Raw genomic sequence first — 16892 nt, 5'->3', positions numbered from 1 at the left:
TTATTCTGTTATTCAGTATTCAGACAGGATATCCCTTATGTTAGATTTGCCTTTTAGTATCAAACTTGCATCGTATTTTAGAAGCTCTTGTACTCATGACACCATTTCTTGGGTAGTACTTTTTTTCAGTTTTCCGCATTCGTACTTATAAGAACTCAGTGTTGGAGATTTGGAAATTGTTGTCTTTTCACTTCTTTGTTAGTTAAGTTTGTTAAAAATATGTTGGTTGGCTTACCTATTGGTTGGGAATATAGGTTCCATCACGACTCGTGATTTTGGGTCGTGACAAGTTTGGTATCAGAGCCCTAGGTTCATCGGTCTCAAGGGTACAAGGGCAATGTCTAGTAGAGTCTTGCGGATCGGTATGAAGACGTCCATACCTATCTTCGAGAGGCTATAGGACATTTAGGAAATATTCTGTTCTTTTATTCATTATCGTGCACACTTGACCTTGTACAAATTCTAATCTTGATATCTCATTCTCTCTCAGATGGCGAGGAATCGTACATCGGCAAGTGGTGGTCAGGATCCTTTTCCTGTGCCTGCTTCTGGGAACACTATCCGAGGTAGAGGTAGGGGACGAGCTCGAGGACGGGGTAGGGGCCGTATTGCAGCACCTGTGGGTGGTCAAGTACCAATAGCTACCCGTGGTCATGATAGGACCGTACCTCCTGATGCAGATGTTCTTCATGGGGATGTGCAAGATCGTGTCGAGGGGGATGGGCCAGCTCAGGCTCCAACCAGTACTATTGTTCCCCCAGTGCTTCAAGATACCCTGGCTCGTATGTTAGGAATCCTAGAGGGGATGGCCCAGGCAGGAGCTTTGCCTGTCACTTCTGATGGCTCACAGACCCGTGTTGGAGGTCAAACTCCAGATCCGATAGTTGCTCCAGATTCTCAGACTCCCAAGACTCAGCCAGCTGCCGCTGTAGCTCCTCGTTTGGATAGTATGGAGTTTCCAGATATGACATCACATTTGGTGAACAGGCCTTCTATGACTATTGATGAGCAAAAGATGTTTGGGAGGTTCAGACTAATGAATCATCCTACTTATACTGGTGACTTAGCTGAGGATGCATATGAGTTTATAGTTAGTTGTCATGAGAGGTTGCATAATCTTGGATTAGTGGAGTCTCATGGAGTTGACTACACAACGTTTCAGATGACTGGCTCTGCTAAGCAGTGATGGAGGGATTATATTAGTAGTAGGCCAGCCGGATCTCATCCACTATCCTGGACTGAGTTTACTCAGGTATTTCTATCCAAATTTGTTCCACGCAGTGAGAGGGAGCGCAAGAGGGCCGAGTTTGAGGGTTTGCAGCAAAATGGTATGTCAGTTGCAGAATATGAGGGTAAATTTCATGCCTTGGCTAGGCATGCTTCGATGATACTTCCCACAGAGGCTGAGAGAGTGAGAAGGTTTGTAAAGGGGCTGATTATTCCGATCCGTCTAGGAGTTTCTCAGGTTGCTGCTTCTGGTGTTCCATTCCAGAAAGTGGTGGATGCTTCTAAGGAGTTGGAGATGATTCGACGTGAGTGATTTGAGCAGCGAGAGGGCAAGACGACTCGTTATTCAGGTGATTATGGTGGTGCTCCGCCTAGGAGTCGGGGTTACTTGGGCAGAGGTTATCACCCTCAGTCCAGCAGACCCATTCATGCTGCTATACCAGCGTCTGAGGCTAGTTACGCTGGGCATAACTCTTCGAGCTCTGTACATACTTCGCAGGGTTCATCTTCTAGACCTGTAGTTCATGGAGGGCATTCTGGTCATTCGGGTTCCTCTCATCAGCCTGCGTTTCGTAGGGGTTGCTTTGAGTGTGGTGATATGGGACACTTTGTGAGAGACTGCCCTAGGACCAGACGTGGTGGTTTACATCAGGGTTCTCAGGCTTCGACTTCCAGGGTTGCACAACCTCCAGCTAGGGGTGGTGCACAGAATGGTAGAGGTGGTTCTCCTTCTGGTCGAGGTGGTGGTCGTGGAGGTTCACAATCTGATGGAGGTCGTTCTCACTGTTATGCTTTTCCAGGTAGGCCAGAGGTTGAAGCCTCAAATGCTGTTATCACAGGTATTATTCTGGTTTGTCATCGACCAGCTACTGTATTATTTGATCCAGGCTCTACTTATTCTTATGTGTCCACATATTTTGCTCCTAGTCTGGATATATTGTGTGAGTCTCTTGATTTGCCAATACGTGTTTCTACTCCTGTCGGGGATTCTGTAGTTGTAAATCAAGTGTATCGTTTATCTACTGTTACTTTGATGGGGTATGACACTCATGCAGATCTCAAGGTCTTAGAAATGATAGATTTTGATGTGATTCTTGGTATAGATTGGTTATCTTCTTACTACGCAATTTTAAATTGTCATGCCAAGACCATCACTTTAGCTATGCCTGGAATTCCTATAGTAGAATGGAGAGGTACTCTTAGTCATCCTTCTAAGGGTGTGATATAATTCCTTAAGGCTCGTCAGTTGGTACAGAGGGGATGTTTGGTGTACTTGGCCCACATTCGAGATACTAGTATTGAGACTCCTTTGCTTGAGTCTATTCCAGTAGTGAGTGAATTTTCAGAAGTATTTTCGACCGATTTGCCAGGTCTTCCACCAGATCGAGATATTGATTTTTGTATTGATGTGGAGCCAGGCACTCGGCCTATTTCCATTCCTCCTTATCGTATGGCACCAGCTGAATTGAAAGAGTTGAAGGAGCAGCTGCAGGATTTGTTGAGCAAAGGTTTTATTAGACCAAGTGTATCTCCTTGGGGTGCTCCAGTGTTATTTGTGAAGAAGAAAGATGGATCTATGTGTATGTGTATTGACTATCGGCAGTTGAACAAGGTAACCATCAGAAATAAGTATCCGATACCTCGTATTGATGATTTATTTGATCAGTTGCAGGGTGCTTCAGTTTTCTCCAAAATTGACTTGAGATCTGGCTATCATCAGCTGAAGGTTAGGGCAGAGGATATCCCTAAGACGGCTTTTCGAACATGTTATGGTCATTACGAGTTTTTGGTGATGTCTTTCGGACTGACTAATGCCCCAGCAGCTTTTATGGACTTGATGAATGGAGTGTTCAGACCGTATTTAGATTCCTTTGTTATTGTCTTCATAGATGATATATTAATATACTCACGCACTAAGGAGGAGCATGAGCATCATTTGAGGATTGTTCTTGGGATTCTAAAGGAGAAGAAGCTTTATGCAAAGTTTTCAAAGTGTGAGTTTTGGCTTAGTTCGGTAGCATTCTTGGGACATGTAGTGTCCAAGGAGGGTATCATGGTGGATCCTAAGAAGATTGAGGCGGTTATAGATTGGGTTAGACCTACTTCAGTTACTGAGATTCGGAGTTTCTTGGGCCTTGCAGGTTATTATCGACGGTTTGTTGAGGGTTTCTCATCCATTGCATCTCCATTAACTAGATTGACACAAAAGGAGGTGACTTTTCAGTGGTCTGACGAATGTGAGGTTAGTTTCCAAAGGCTCAAAACTTTATTGACTACTGCTCCAATTTTGACCCTACCCGTGGAGGGAGAGGGTTTTGTTGTATATTGTGATGCTTCTCGGATTGGTCTTGGTTGTGTGTTGATGCAGAAGGGAAGGGTGATAGCTTATGCTTCGAGGCAGTTAAAGGTTCATGAGAAGAACTACCCTATTCATGATTTAGAGTTGGCGTCTGTTGTGTTTGCATTAAAGATTTGGAGGCATTATCTTTATGGTGTGCATTGTGAGGTGTTCACGGATCATCGTAGTCTCCAGTATATATTCAATCAGAGGGATCTCAATTTGAGGCAGAGGAGATGATTGGAGTTGCTCAAAGACTACGATATGACTATTCTTTATCACCCAGGCAAAGCAAATGTTGTAGCAGATGCCTTGAGTCGGAAGGCGGTAAGTATGTGTAGTCTAGCCATGTTACAGGTTGGCGAGCGTCCTTTAGCTAGGGATGTCCAATCCCTGGCCAATAGCTTTGTGAGACTTGATATTTCAGAATCTGGTAAGGTGTTGGCTTATATGGAGGCTAGGTCATCCTTGTTGGAGCAGATTCGGGCTCAACAGTTTGATGATGGTGATTTATGTAAGATTAGGGACAAGGTTTTAAAAGGAGAAGCCAAGGCTGCAATTCTTGATAGTGAGGGAGTTTTGAGGATTAAGGGTCGTATATGTGTTCCTCGTATAGGTGATTTGACTAGATTGATCATAGAGGAGGCTCATAGTTTGAGGTACTCTATTTATCCGGGGGCTACTAAGATGTATCGTGACTTGAAGCAACACTATTGGTGGTGTCGTATGAAGAGGGACATAGTAGATTTTGTATCTCGATGTTTGAATTGTCAGCAAGTGAAGTATGAACACCAAAAGCCTGGAGGTATGACTCAGAGGATGCCCATACCTGAGTGGAAGTGGGAGCGCATTGCTATGGACTTTGTGGTAGGGTTGCCACGTACCTTGGGTAAGTTTGATGCTATATGGGTCATCGTGGATCGACTGACTAAGTCTGCACACTTTGTACCAGTTCAGACTACCTATAACTCAGAGAAGTTAGCCAAGATCTATATTCAAGAGATAGTTCGTTTGCATGGGGTTCCTATATCTATTATTTCAGATCGTGGCACCCAATTTACATCTCATTTCTGGCGGTCTATGCAGAAAGAGTTAGGCACTCGAGTGGATCTTAGTACAGCCTTTCACCCTTAGACTGATGGTCAATCTGAGCGAACTATTCAGGTTCTTGAGGATATGTTGCGGGCATGTGTGATTGACTTTGGTGGTCAGTGGGACCAGTTCTTGCCTCTAGCAGAGTTTGCTTACAATAATAGTTATCACTCGAGCATTGAGATGGCACCATTTGAGGCTCTGTATGGCAGGAGATGTCGATCTCCAATTGGCTGGTTTGATGCATTTGAGGTTAGACCATGGGGTACAGATTTGTTGAGGGAGTCCTTGGACAAGGTCAAGTTGATCCAAGATAGACTTCTCATGGCTCAGAGTAGGCAAAAGAGTTATGCAGATCGAAAGATTCGTGATTTAGAGTTTATGGTTGGAGAGAGGGTTTTATTGAAGGTTTCACCCATGAAGGGTGTGATGAGGTTTGGAAAGAAGGGCAAGTTGAGCCCAAGGTATATTGGTCCTTTCGAGATTATTGAGCGTATTGGTGAGGTGGCGTATCAGTTGGCTTTGCCACCTGGTTTGTCAGGTGTTCATCCTGTATTTCATATCTCCATGCTTAAGAAGTATCATCAGGGTGGGGATCATGTGATTCAATGGGATTCAGTGTTACTTGATCAGAATTTGACTGTTGAGGAAGAGCCGATCTCCATTCTGGATAGGCAAATTCGGAAGCTAAGGTCCAAGGAGATTGCTTCAGTAAAGGTTCAGTGGAAGCACCGTCCAGTGGAGGAGGCTACATGGGAGACAGAGTCAGACATAAGGAGTAATTATCCTCATCTTTTTGAGCATCCAGGTTAGTTCTTTTCTTTTTCCGTTCGAGGAGGAACGTTTGTTTAAGTGGTAGGTGATGTAACAGCCCGCTAGGTCGTTTGGAGAACTCAAACTATCTTGACTCTTTCCGTAGAATTTAAAATTAAAAAAATTGAAATATTCGGTAACCACGATTATTTAGTTGTCAGATATGTGTTAAATATTTAATATAGTTGCATACTTAATGGGCCAGATCAACACCTAATTTAGTTAAAACCTTTTTTTTCACATAGCCCATTTAGTAAATTAATATAAATGAATGATTAGCATAACCCCATTAATATATTCTGGCAAAACGTGTAGGGGAAAAGAAACCGTCGACTTCAGGTGAACGATTTATTCTCAAACTTTTCAATTCTTCATTTGAGTATATTGTCAAGTGAATTAAATTGTTATTTTAAATTATTTGTTGGTGTGTATATGAGAAAATAGATTATTTTTGGATCTGTTCAGATCCCTTGTGAAGGAACGGAAAAGAACCATTTTTTTTATTTATGTGATAACTTTATCAACCTAAGGGGGGAGCATTGAATGCCCATTAATGAGGCTCATTATGAAAGTGGCAGATGACATGACCAATTCTTTGGGAATTAAGCAATTGAACTGATTAAAATTAAAGAAAAGAATGAAGGATCTCACATTTAAAGTGCATTTTCTTGTTTGTTAACTAGTGAAAATGGGTATTAATTTATTTATTTACAGAATTTAGTCACTAGTATTAGTATGTTATCTTTAGAGAATTAAGTTTTTTTTTATTGCATTGGATTATATAAATCTTCATATTGACGATGAAGGATATTATTAATAGTAGGTATTGCTGGAAATTTTTTTGGGTTGTACAACTTGTTAATTTAATTTATTCCTAATGACTAGCAGGTAAATTAAGTGAGTTACCGTAAGTATTGAGGGTGTTGGATTAGAGTAGAGGAGAATGTTTATATTAATTATTATCATGTGTAATTATTTAATAAGAATTAGGCATAACCATTGGGGGAAAAAAGGGGGGGGGAATCTTTGGCAAACAAAAGCTTGATTTCATATATGAAACCTGCGGAAAAATTCCATAGACATTATTTATTTAAGTAAGTTACATCAAACTACTTATTGGCTTTAAACTTTTATTTCATTTTTAATTTTCATATAGTAATACTCCATAAAGTATATGGATATAGCTAACAAAATTTTGGTGGTATTGTGTTACATGAGTATTATTAGAATCATAATATTTTGAGGAGTTGAGGCTTGACAGTAGGCTTGAAATTTAGTAAGTACAATCTTGACATATAAAATATATCAAGAGTAGGAGCTTGATTGGATACATGAGTGAGTTTGGAGTTTAGGTTAGACATATAACCTATGAACTCGCTTACTTACGAATATTGCACAATGGATAGATTGGGAACGTTCCGAAGCTTTGCGAAAGGGAAAGGAAAAATCTTGAAGATTGGTGACACGAGTTCGGCATTTAAGGTATGTTAAGACTTTTTTTTTAGACTTGTTGAAGGACGTTTTCCTAATTAAAAATTAAAAATGAAAATAGACAAAGGGGTAAGGGCGAAAGATGGTGGTCTCGTATCAATGGTGTGACGGGCATTGGTACGAGTACCGGTGTTATAAAAAGGAAAATACTATTATAGAATGTGGATTGAAATTTGAGAATGCCAAAGCATATGGGCATTAGCTAATATATTATTGACTTGAATTCCTTGTGTGATTGTGTTTTATTTATTTCACCCGTATAGTTGAGATAATTGAGGTGGTTATGTATTATATTCATATTGATTGATTGAGATGCATCATCATTCCCTCTATTGAAACAATATTGTGCACATGCATCGAGATGAGACTGAGTATAAGTTGGGCACGTGGAGATCGTCCGTGCTGGGGATGGTGAGATGTTAAGATTTTAATTTGGGCACGTGGAGACCATCCGTGCGAAAATTGTTTGATATTATGATAGTGCGTTGAAATCGTCCGCACATACACGTGGAGATCGTCCGTGTCGGTATATGTACCTCGCGAGTCCCCTATGGGTCATGAACTCTCGATGTATTTCCGAGGAGTATCATGTATATACGATTGAGTGAGTATTGGGTATTCTGAGACATATCATTACATGACATCATATTGCATTGCATTTCATCCCATCATTCATTCTTGATGACTATATGTTTCGTTTGGTGTTTGGAAAATATTAAATGTTGATTTCCTTTATTGATGAAACTTAAATAGTGAGTGTAATATATATATATATACTTGTATAATTTAAGAACTTATTTTCTTATATAAACTCTTGTCACTACTTCTTCGTTGTAGGTCAATGAGACATACTGGGTACACGTGGTTTCGTACTCATACTACGCTTGTTGCACTCTTTGTGGTGCAGATTCGATTCCGAGTAGGAGCACATCTCGTGGAGCAAATTGAGTCCGGCTTGAAGTTCTTGGAGTTGTGGTGAGCTGCTTGGCTGTTCCGTGGCCCACACCTCCCTCTATCTTTTACTTATTCTGTTATTCAGTATTCAGACAGGATATCCCTTATGTTAGATTTGTCTTTTAGTATCAGACTTGCATCGTATTTTAGAAGCTCTTGTACTCATGACACCATTTTTTGGGTAGTACTTTTTTCCAGTTTTCCGCATTCGTACTTATAAGAACTCAGTGTTGGAGATTTGGAAATTGTTGTCTTTTCACTTCTTTGTTAGTTAAGTTTGTTAAAAACATGTTGGTTGGCTTACCTATTGGTTGGGAATATAGGTGCCATCACGACTCGTGATTTTGGGTCGTGACAAATTGGCTATAAAGACGATGTGTTCATAACTACTATTTTTACAATAGAATACTCATTAACCAACAAATATAGAACAAGTGTTATGTCTAATTCAATGCAAATTAAATGAAACACAAATAAAAATGTTTCTATAATACTATAATAAATAAAGACATGCTATTGGGAAAAACAAAAATAATATTTTAGAAAATAATTATATTAAAATTAAAAAATAAGTTATAAATCATTTTTTGATTTTACTAAATATAAAACAGTAAAAAAGAAGACATTTTTCTAAGTATACAAGACAAGTAAAAGAAAATAAAATTAAAAAATAAAAATAAAAAGATGGAAAATCGAATTCTTAATAATAAGGTTGAAAAAATTTAATCAATCAAATTTTTAGAAAAGAAGCATATTTTTGTAATTTCCAAAATTGGAATGTTTTGGGATATGATCCAAAATGGTCTCTTATATTTCTAAAAAGGGAAAGTGTAATGACATTAATTAAATATTTTATTTTGGCTGTGTATATGTCATCAACAATCAAAGCTATAACAACTACCACATGATGATACCAGTAATATTATTGACCATATATTTTATTTTGCCTGACATTTGTTTAATTCATCGGACGTCTGATCGTTAATTAAAGATATAATAATATTATCGAGTGTTTTAAAAGGTTTTGTTGGGATTCGTTTTGGGACTCGTCATGAGGGAGGGGTTAGTTCGGTAAAACTTACACTTCAAGTGTTCAATTATAAATTTTAAGCACGATTGTAAATTTTAATACAATATATTATCACCTATATCCTTAAATCCATCCTGAAAAAGGCTCTTTATAGCAATTTGTTATTACTGATTGTAAATTTTTACAATATATTATCACCTATATCCTTATATCCATCCTGAAAAAGGCTCTTTATAGCAATTTGTTATTACTGAGGGTCGAAAAATAAGTATTGAAGTTTCATCTCTCATATTATTTATTATCATTTCACCAATTGCCTTTGTAAATGTATATGTATCTTGCCATCCATATAATTTTGCCCTATTTAATTATAAAAAAACACAATTAATTATGTTCTTTTTAAAAAAATAAAAAACTTTTTTTTCTTATATCAATCAATATAATTATATAAAAAAGAGAAAATAGAAAATACCTCTCAACTCCTAAATTCTTCATTATTTGCTCCAAGCCAATCAACTTTAAAATCAAGTCAATTTCATTGTCAACATGCAATGATGGAAAATTAGTAAAGGGAGAAATTGAATTGATTTTTTCCTTTGTTATGCTTTCTCCCATACTAAATGGCTTCTCCAATATTAATCCTTCACTTTCTCCATTAGCATATGCTTTAAATAAAATAAATAAGTTAAAAAAATAATCGACAGTGTTAAAAAAAGACACGCATACTAGGCCCCCAAATTTAAGGGGCCTCATTTTTTAGGGATAATGAATAAGTACCTCCTTAACCTATGCCCGAGATATCAGAGACACACTTATATTATACTAAGATCCTATTATCCCCTCAAATGGGTTTAAGGAATTGACTAATGAATTAATATAAATTAATTAAAGAACATCATAACATTAACGAAATAAAATAATCTACTTAATTATGAACTAATTAACCCTAAAAATAGACTACTGAATAATTAAACTAAATAACCAGATATTAAAACAAAATCTTTTTAGACGATTTCCAAATATTCATAAAATAAACTAATTATATTTTTTTTTAAAAAAACATATTTATTATTAAACATTATAAAAACGACCAAAACTAATTCAAATACTTGAAATTATATTTTGAACTTTATAAAAACTAATTAATTTAAATCGTTTAAAATTTAGGAAACTCGACGATTGATTTATATTATGGAGGGTCAAAATTGGGTGTTAACAAATATTCCTTTCAAACGTAACTTTTGTTAACCATTCGATATTTGAAATGTATAATTTTAAATAATTTAGATTTTGTGTAGCATTTGTCGTATAAAGGTATTAAACATGAACTATCTGATTAATTGACTTGAGTGGAGATTGCATAAACTCTCAATAATTCAGATACACTTTAATGTATATCAACTTACACGTTTCATTTGGGTAAAGATACATTTAAAATATAATAAAATATGACAATTGTTTACATTGTAATACAATTAAGTAATTTTGTTAACTGTATAAGTTTTTGGTAAAACCTTGAAAAGGATAGACAATTAACTTATATTATTAATATAGGAAGAATGTTTTTAAGATTTAAGAGTTTTTACTTTGTAAGCTATTATGAATAGTTTCCATTTGGTTTTAGTGCTTATTAGGAAAAAGAAAAATCTTTTCAATTGCAATATATATCTTTTTTAATATTTTCAATAAAATCAGCCAAAGGTTGGTTGGGCCAACTGGGTTTGGGCCCAATAGTAGGGTTAATGGGCTTCCACTCAACTCCCTTGAGTTTGCTCGAAATGGGTCAATTCGGCTCGTGTTTTACGGGTACCAGATTAATATTTAACTACGTGTTGTTATTAACAAGCATTGCAGTATGATGTATAAGATCCCTGCACCTTTGATCATAGGTTTCAAGTTCGAGCATTAAGTATGTAAAACTCTTTTTAAAAAGTATTTATCCCTTAAATGGACCTTACGTGACGTGAACACGGATTAATCGAATCCCAATATGAATACAAGACCCCGAGTGAGAAATCAAGAAAAATATGTTGTTATAATTTGAGGAAAAATCATGGACCTACTAAAAATTAGCAACTTATTTACGGAAAATAGTTGGAGTTTTAAAAATATTATATAAAAATGGAGCAATATGTTTGTTTTTATATATAGCAAATCCTTCCTCCTCTCTCTCTTGCCAATAAGAAGAAATCTATTCAAAATGTATCATTTATCAATTGTATTCAATCAAGTATATGTGAGTTTAATATTAAATACAATTATGTGGAATTCGGGCCACGTCAAGGGTATAGACTCAAGGCGTGACACTGACACATGACAGTCTTTGCTAGTATTAAATACAACTGTGTGAATTCGGGCCACGTCAAGGGTGTAGACTCGAGGCGTGACACTGACACAGGCAAGTCTTTGCTAGTATTAAATACAATTATGTGAATATCCCAAAGGTATATAACTTACATGAAATATAATACTTTAAAAAATAGTTATAATCCAATTCAATATCATCTTTTTGTTTGGTTAAGTAGCTAAGTGGGCCAAAAGCCCATTTAAATTCTGATGGGCTAAAGGCCCTTTGGATTTGGGTGATAACATTGGGCCATGATTAAAGTCGACCATGGCACTTTTAGTAATTTTTTCATTTGGAATAACTATTTTGTAAATAACTTTTTTATTTTATTTTTGTAATTATGAACTTCTTAGACATAATCTAATTTTTATGTTTATTTTGTTAAATTAAAGTATTTATGAAAAGATGTTTGACCATGAGTTCATAAGTGGTCAAAAGTCAACATTCCAACGAATGCTTTAACTTTTAATTTTTTTTATTGAAGTTCATTATAATCCTTTCGTTTAATCTTTCTTGAGACATATAAAATTATAAATTTGTCAGACTTCTAATAATTGTTTCTCTCTTATGAAAATTATATAACTTTTTACAAATAATATTCAATATTTTTAAAAAAAATAAATATATGTAACCTATATTTCTTTAAAAACGAGTCTCTCAAATTAAGGGGCCTTAGGTTAATGTCTTATATTATACTTAGGCTTATCAAGTCACCCCTTATTGAGTAACACCGTCATCATTCATCATTATCAACTATCAATATTCTTAATCATCAACATCACCAACTATGAGTCTTTCTGATTAATAGCCACCAGAGGCAGACTCTGAATTTGAGGAGTCTAGGTTCACCAACGTCATCTTGATTAAATATTAGCAAACTTTTTAATGACGAGTAATAAATAATATCATATTTAATTAGTTAATAATAGATTGAATAGTTATGAGTTTGAATCCCTCTATTTAGCAGTTTTAATATTATTATAAATAAACCCTTTTAACTTGTGGTGATAAAAAATGTAAAAAATGATTGTAGGTCTTATCTATTCCTTCTAAAGATGCACTTTCTTATGTTTCCTATTTTTTTTTATATAAAAATAAACTTTTTCTTATATTTCGAAATTAATGGGTGAATGTACATCTTAATTATTTATGTCAGTCCGCTTTTATTAGTCATCATATATTTACAACCACAATCGTCAATTATATTACCATAACAACTTGTATCATTCTTTATCGATAATTATCATTCATCATATATTTACAATCACAATCGTCAATTATATTACCATAACAACTTATGTCATTCATTATCGATAATTATCATTATTATATCTATCGTCAATATAATCAACCACAATTATCAGTTGTCCCTACCAAAATGACCCTTTTTTGTGTTGAAAGCAGAAAAGGTACGTATATACACAAAAGAACAAGTGTGGTGTCAATATATTCAATCAATTTCAAAAGTTGTAATAATTATTCTACGTGCACAACTAGGGAAAAAAAGTATGAACTATGTTTGTAATGTCTTTTAGGGTTTTCAATATTCAAATACTGTCCACAAATAAACAAATCATGTACTCCGATTTCTCTATTTCAATTTATATGAGTTAATATATGCACCTTATTTGATCTTTATCATATGTAAATATTATTTTGCTCAGGTGAAGATTAAACTAACAAATTCTTGGCATTTTAAATGTCGTTTAGTGTATTTATATATATAGTCAAACCTTTTTATAACAATCATCTTTTATAATAACATTTACAAAAGGTTTAGTTTTATCTAGTTTCGGCTTTGATATTATATGTTTTTGTATAACATCATCTTATTTTAATATCCAAAAAAATATTCAGAGAACGACACTATTATACAAAGGTTTGATTATAGTTATGTAATAAAATTTGAGTTGACACAAAATATATCTGATATATAGTATTATAATCTAATCAATGGCGGGTGGCCGGGGGGGGGGGGGGGTAGGAATGAAAGAGTGGGGGTGGTAGATGTAATAAGGATCGATACAATGAATGTGAAAATATCACTCACTTATTAGAAACTTCATATTTCCCTAAGGAAAAATCTTTTTCAAGATACGATTCCAGTCAAACATTGAAAAATTGAAAAACGCACTACTAACTTTTGAGAAAGAATTATTTATAGGTTTTAAAAAATAAAACATGTAAGAGATATTTCTGTTGTCATTTCATTAAAGGCATGACTTAATTTAAATATTTTAATTTACATAAGAAGTCATTTTAAAAAAGAAATATTTTAAAAAAATATCATATAAATTAAGATTCAATAAAAAGGCTAATATAAAGGAAAAACTTTCTGACTGAAAAATATTTAAATACATGACAACACTCACTTATTAGAAACTTCATATTTTCCTAAGGAAAAAAGATACGATTCCAGTCAAACATTGAAAAATTGAAAAACGCACTACTAACTTTTGAGAAAGAATTATTTATAGGTTTTAAAAAATAAAACATGTAAGAGATATTTCTGTTGTCATTTCATTAAAGGCATGACTTAATTTAAATATTTTAATTTACATAAGAAGTCATTTTAAAAAAAAAATATCATATAAATTAAGATTCAATAAAAAGGCTAATATAAAGGAAAAACTTTCTGACTGAAAAATATTTAAATACATGACAACACTCGATGATATTTCAATGGTTTTGATACATTTTTTTTTAAAAAAAAATATTCAATCAAACACTACTAAGAAATTCAAAGTTGGATCAAGATAGTTCTAAGAAAAATGACTTAGATGAAATATCAATATTTACTTAGCGTCTTCGCGCAGCGGTTTCACGTTGTGCATTGAAAAAAACCGCAGTAACAGGTTGTTCAAGATTATTCTCTTGAGCGAAATTTCGAGTGTTGAAATGATCTCTCGAAGTTGGTTGACTAACTGAACTTCTGCTTTTTTGCTTGAAGAGAACAAACACAAACCTATGAATCCCAATATTTGGCCTTGGGGTCTCATAGCTCACCAATTCTCTTCCTATTTTAATCAATTACAAAAAAAAAATAAAAAAATTAGCTATTACAAGATTAATAGATAATTACTAATATTAGAACAAAAAAGTAAACATATTAACGTGACTAAAACCTAATATGTACTAATTGGTAAAACCAATATAGATCTTTTATCTTTTATTATTATAAATGTTTTAATTACGTGATTTTACGTTTACTATAGTTATAAAAAAAAAAAAGACTTTCGTCCCTAGGCTAGAAATTTATTTCATATTTTGAAAAGAACTTTTTTTCCCTAAAAATAACGACTTCTATATTAGTATAAAACATTAATAAATAATATACTCGCAAAAATATTTTCTAAAAAGTTATTTTTACGTCGTACCAAAAATACCCTTTAATTTTGTCTAAATCTTTAATTAATCATATAATCATATACTCTCCTTGTGAACTTCATGTTTAACTTACAATATTCACATATAATATTTAAATTACTAGAAAAAATTATATTATTTTATCTTCTTGCAGAAAATACTTAACTTACCAAAAGTAGCATCAGTTGTACCTGGAATATCAGTAATTATCCTGTCAAAACAATCAGTAAACCACTCTCAATTTTATTTTATTTTAGAATTAGTAATAAACTTTGTTGTAAAATTGCTCGTAGCTAAAATAATTTTATTTAATTTTTTAGTATTGATTATATATCCATAAGAAATCACTACGATAATACTTATATTGTTATGTTTTATGTCTTTCATCTCAAAATAAGTGTTACTTTAACCAGAAAAAAAGATTCTAAAATGACTATCCATTTAGAAATTCAAAGATAAAAATTAGTGATTGTTTCCATCTATATCATTGTATTAGAAAATTATTTTTTCTTAATAATGCTCAACTAAAAAAGATAAAGTTTAATAAAAGGGAATAACTCAATGATTATATCTTATATTTATAGAAAACGCATAAGCATCCCCCAATCTATATCTGAAATTTCAGAGACACATTTATACTATACTAAGATTCTATTATCTTCCTTGGAATTATTTTATAAATAATTTTCTATCTATTTTCGGTCTATGTGGCACTATCAACCAGGTAGTTTGAAAATATTGTCAGCACGAGTCGGATCCAGAAGATAGTGTCACGCAGATCGAAAAGAGATAGAAAATTATTAATAAAATAAGTTCAGAGGTAATAAGACCTTAAAATAGTATGAGTGTATTCTCTGAGATTTCGAATATAGATTGAGAAATGACATGAAATAAGTTAAAACTATACTTATTTTGGTACATAAGGGTATTGTTTTGCCCATTTACCCTCATATATATACCCCCAAATCTAGTAGTATATATGCATAGCCATTGGCTAGTAATTTGGATGAGGGATTGTCATGTACTTTTTCATATAGTAAGTTTAAATGTTTTTAATTCGAGTTTAATTAATATCCATCGATAATATTATCAAATAACTTTTAACCAGTAATTTAAATGATTTGATAATATATATAAGAAAATTATTTCATCAGCGTATATAAATTAAACTCGTCTCGTTTTTTAATTCATTAATAGGTTAATTTAGGGCATACCAGTGTAGATGCTCTCTCATATAAGGATCACTAGGTCCAGGAACATCAGGATCTGTCATGACCTACATAATAAAAAGAAGAAGATAATTGTTTTTGCATATTATAAGACCTTATTAAGTTATATATATCATCAATATTTTAAAAATAATTACATTATTATATCAACAATTGATATCTATAGATAAGACTCTACAAAAATGAGTTCATAATCTCAAAAATAAGATAGAGTTATATGTTGTAACATGTAAATATGATCCGATAGCTCTGTTACTCAGACTTCTCAAAAATATTGAGGAACTAGAATATGTCTGGATCCTTCAAAAACAGTGCATCTTTAAGGATCCGATACAAGTGTGAACAATATTTTAAAAAAAAAATCGAATAACATATATAGCTTGATCCTCTAAAATTAGTTTATACTACTAGTATATATAAACAACAACAACAATAAATTTAGTGTAATTCCATAAGTAGAGTTTGGTAAGAGTGGTGTGTACGCAACCAACCGTCTTTTCCATACCTAGTGAAGATAGAGATATTATTGTTTCTGAAAAACCCTCGACTAAAGATGTATAAACGAATAAATAAAAATACCAGTGTGAAGAAAGTTCTCAAATCTCCTCCTTGAACTTCAACTTTAGGTCTAGAAGAAACAACAGAAGGGAAAAGTTCATGTCCATTGCAAACTAATTTGTTGTTATAAGTTATTGACATTTTTATTGTTGGATTGAATGAATCAATAACATCACCAATTACTCTCCCAACAATTAAAGGCTCTAAACTTCTTGCCATATTGAGAAAAAAAGAAAAGAATATTTTTAAAAAATTATTTTTTTTTGTGAAGAAAGACTTAGTTGTATTGGACAATTAGATTAGAGGGCCACCTATATATATGTGTGTCTACTAAGTTATAGTCATCATATTATAGGAGAATATAAATAAAAGAAAGCATAAAAACATGGGACCTTAGGAAACTTCAAAAAATATTACAAAATTCTTTGTTGTTAACACTCCCCCTCC

General features: G+C 33.5%; 1 protein-coding gene across 1 annotated transcript; it reads right to left on the bottom strand.

Moving 5' to 3' along the window:
- Nucleotides 1–14091: 14091 nt before the first annotated feature.
- SP9D (protein SELF PRUNING 9D) lies at nt 14092–16664 on the bottom strand. Its single transcript, NM_001329448.1, has 4 exons — nt 16467–16664; nt 15873–15934; nt 14829–14869; nt 14092–14309 (listed from the first exon to the last, which is right to left on the bottom strand). Exons 1-4 carry the CDS (start codon nt 16662–16664, stop codon nt 14092–14094), a joined length of 519 nt encoding a protein of 172 aa, NP_001316377.1.
- Between the last annotated feature and the right edge of the window lie 228 nt (nt 16665–16892).

This window comes from Solanum lycopersicum, chromosome 9 (assembly GCF_036512215.1).
Source record: "Solanum lycopersicum chromosome 9, SLM_r2.1".
Classification (NCBI taxonomy): domain Eukaryota; kingdom Viridiplantae; phylum Streptophyta; class Magnoliopsida; order Solanales; family Solanaceae; genus Solanum; species Solanum lycopersicum.
This window is presented reverse-complemented; position numbering and strand designations above follow the sequence as displayed.

Bases quoted from the DNA above. Each gene is read 5' to 3' on its own strand.
- SP9D (NM_001329448.1), bottom strand. From the start codon at position 16,664: ATGGCAAGAAGTTTAGAGCCTTTAATTGTTGGGAGAGTAATTGGTGAT. The intron at 15,935-16,466 runs GTATTTTTATTT...TTTATTATGTAG, and splicing joins TGAGAACTTTCTTCACACTG to GTCATGACAGATCCTGATGT. The intron at 14,870-15,872 runs GTATGCCCTAAA...TTGTTTTGACAG, and splicing joins ATGAGAGAGCATCTACACTG to GATAATTACTGATATTCCAG.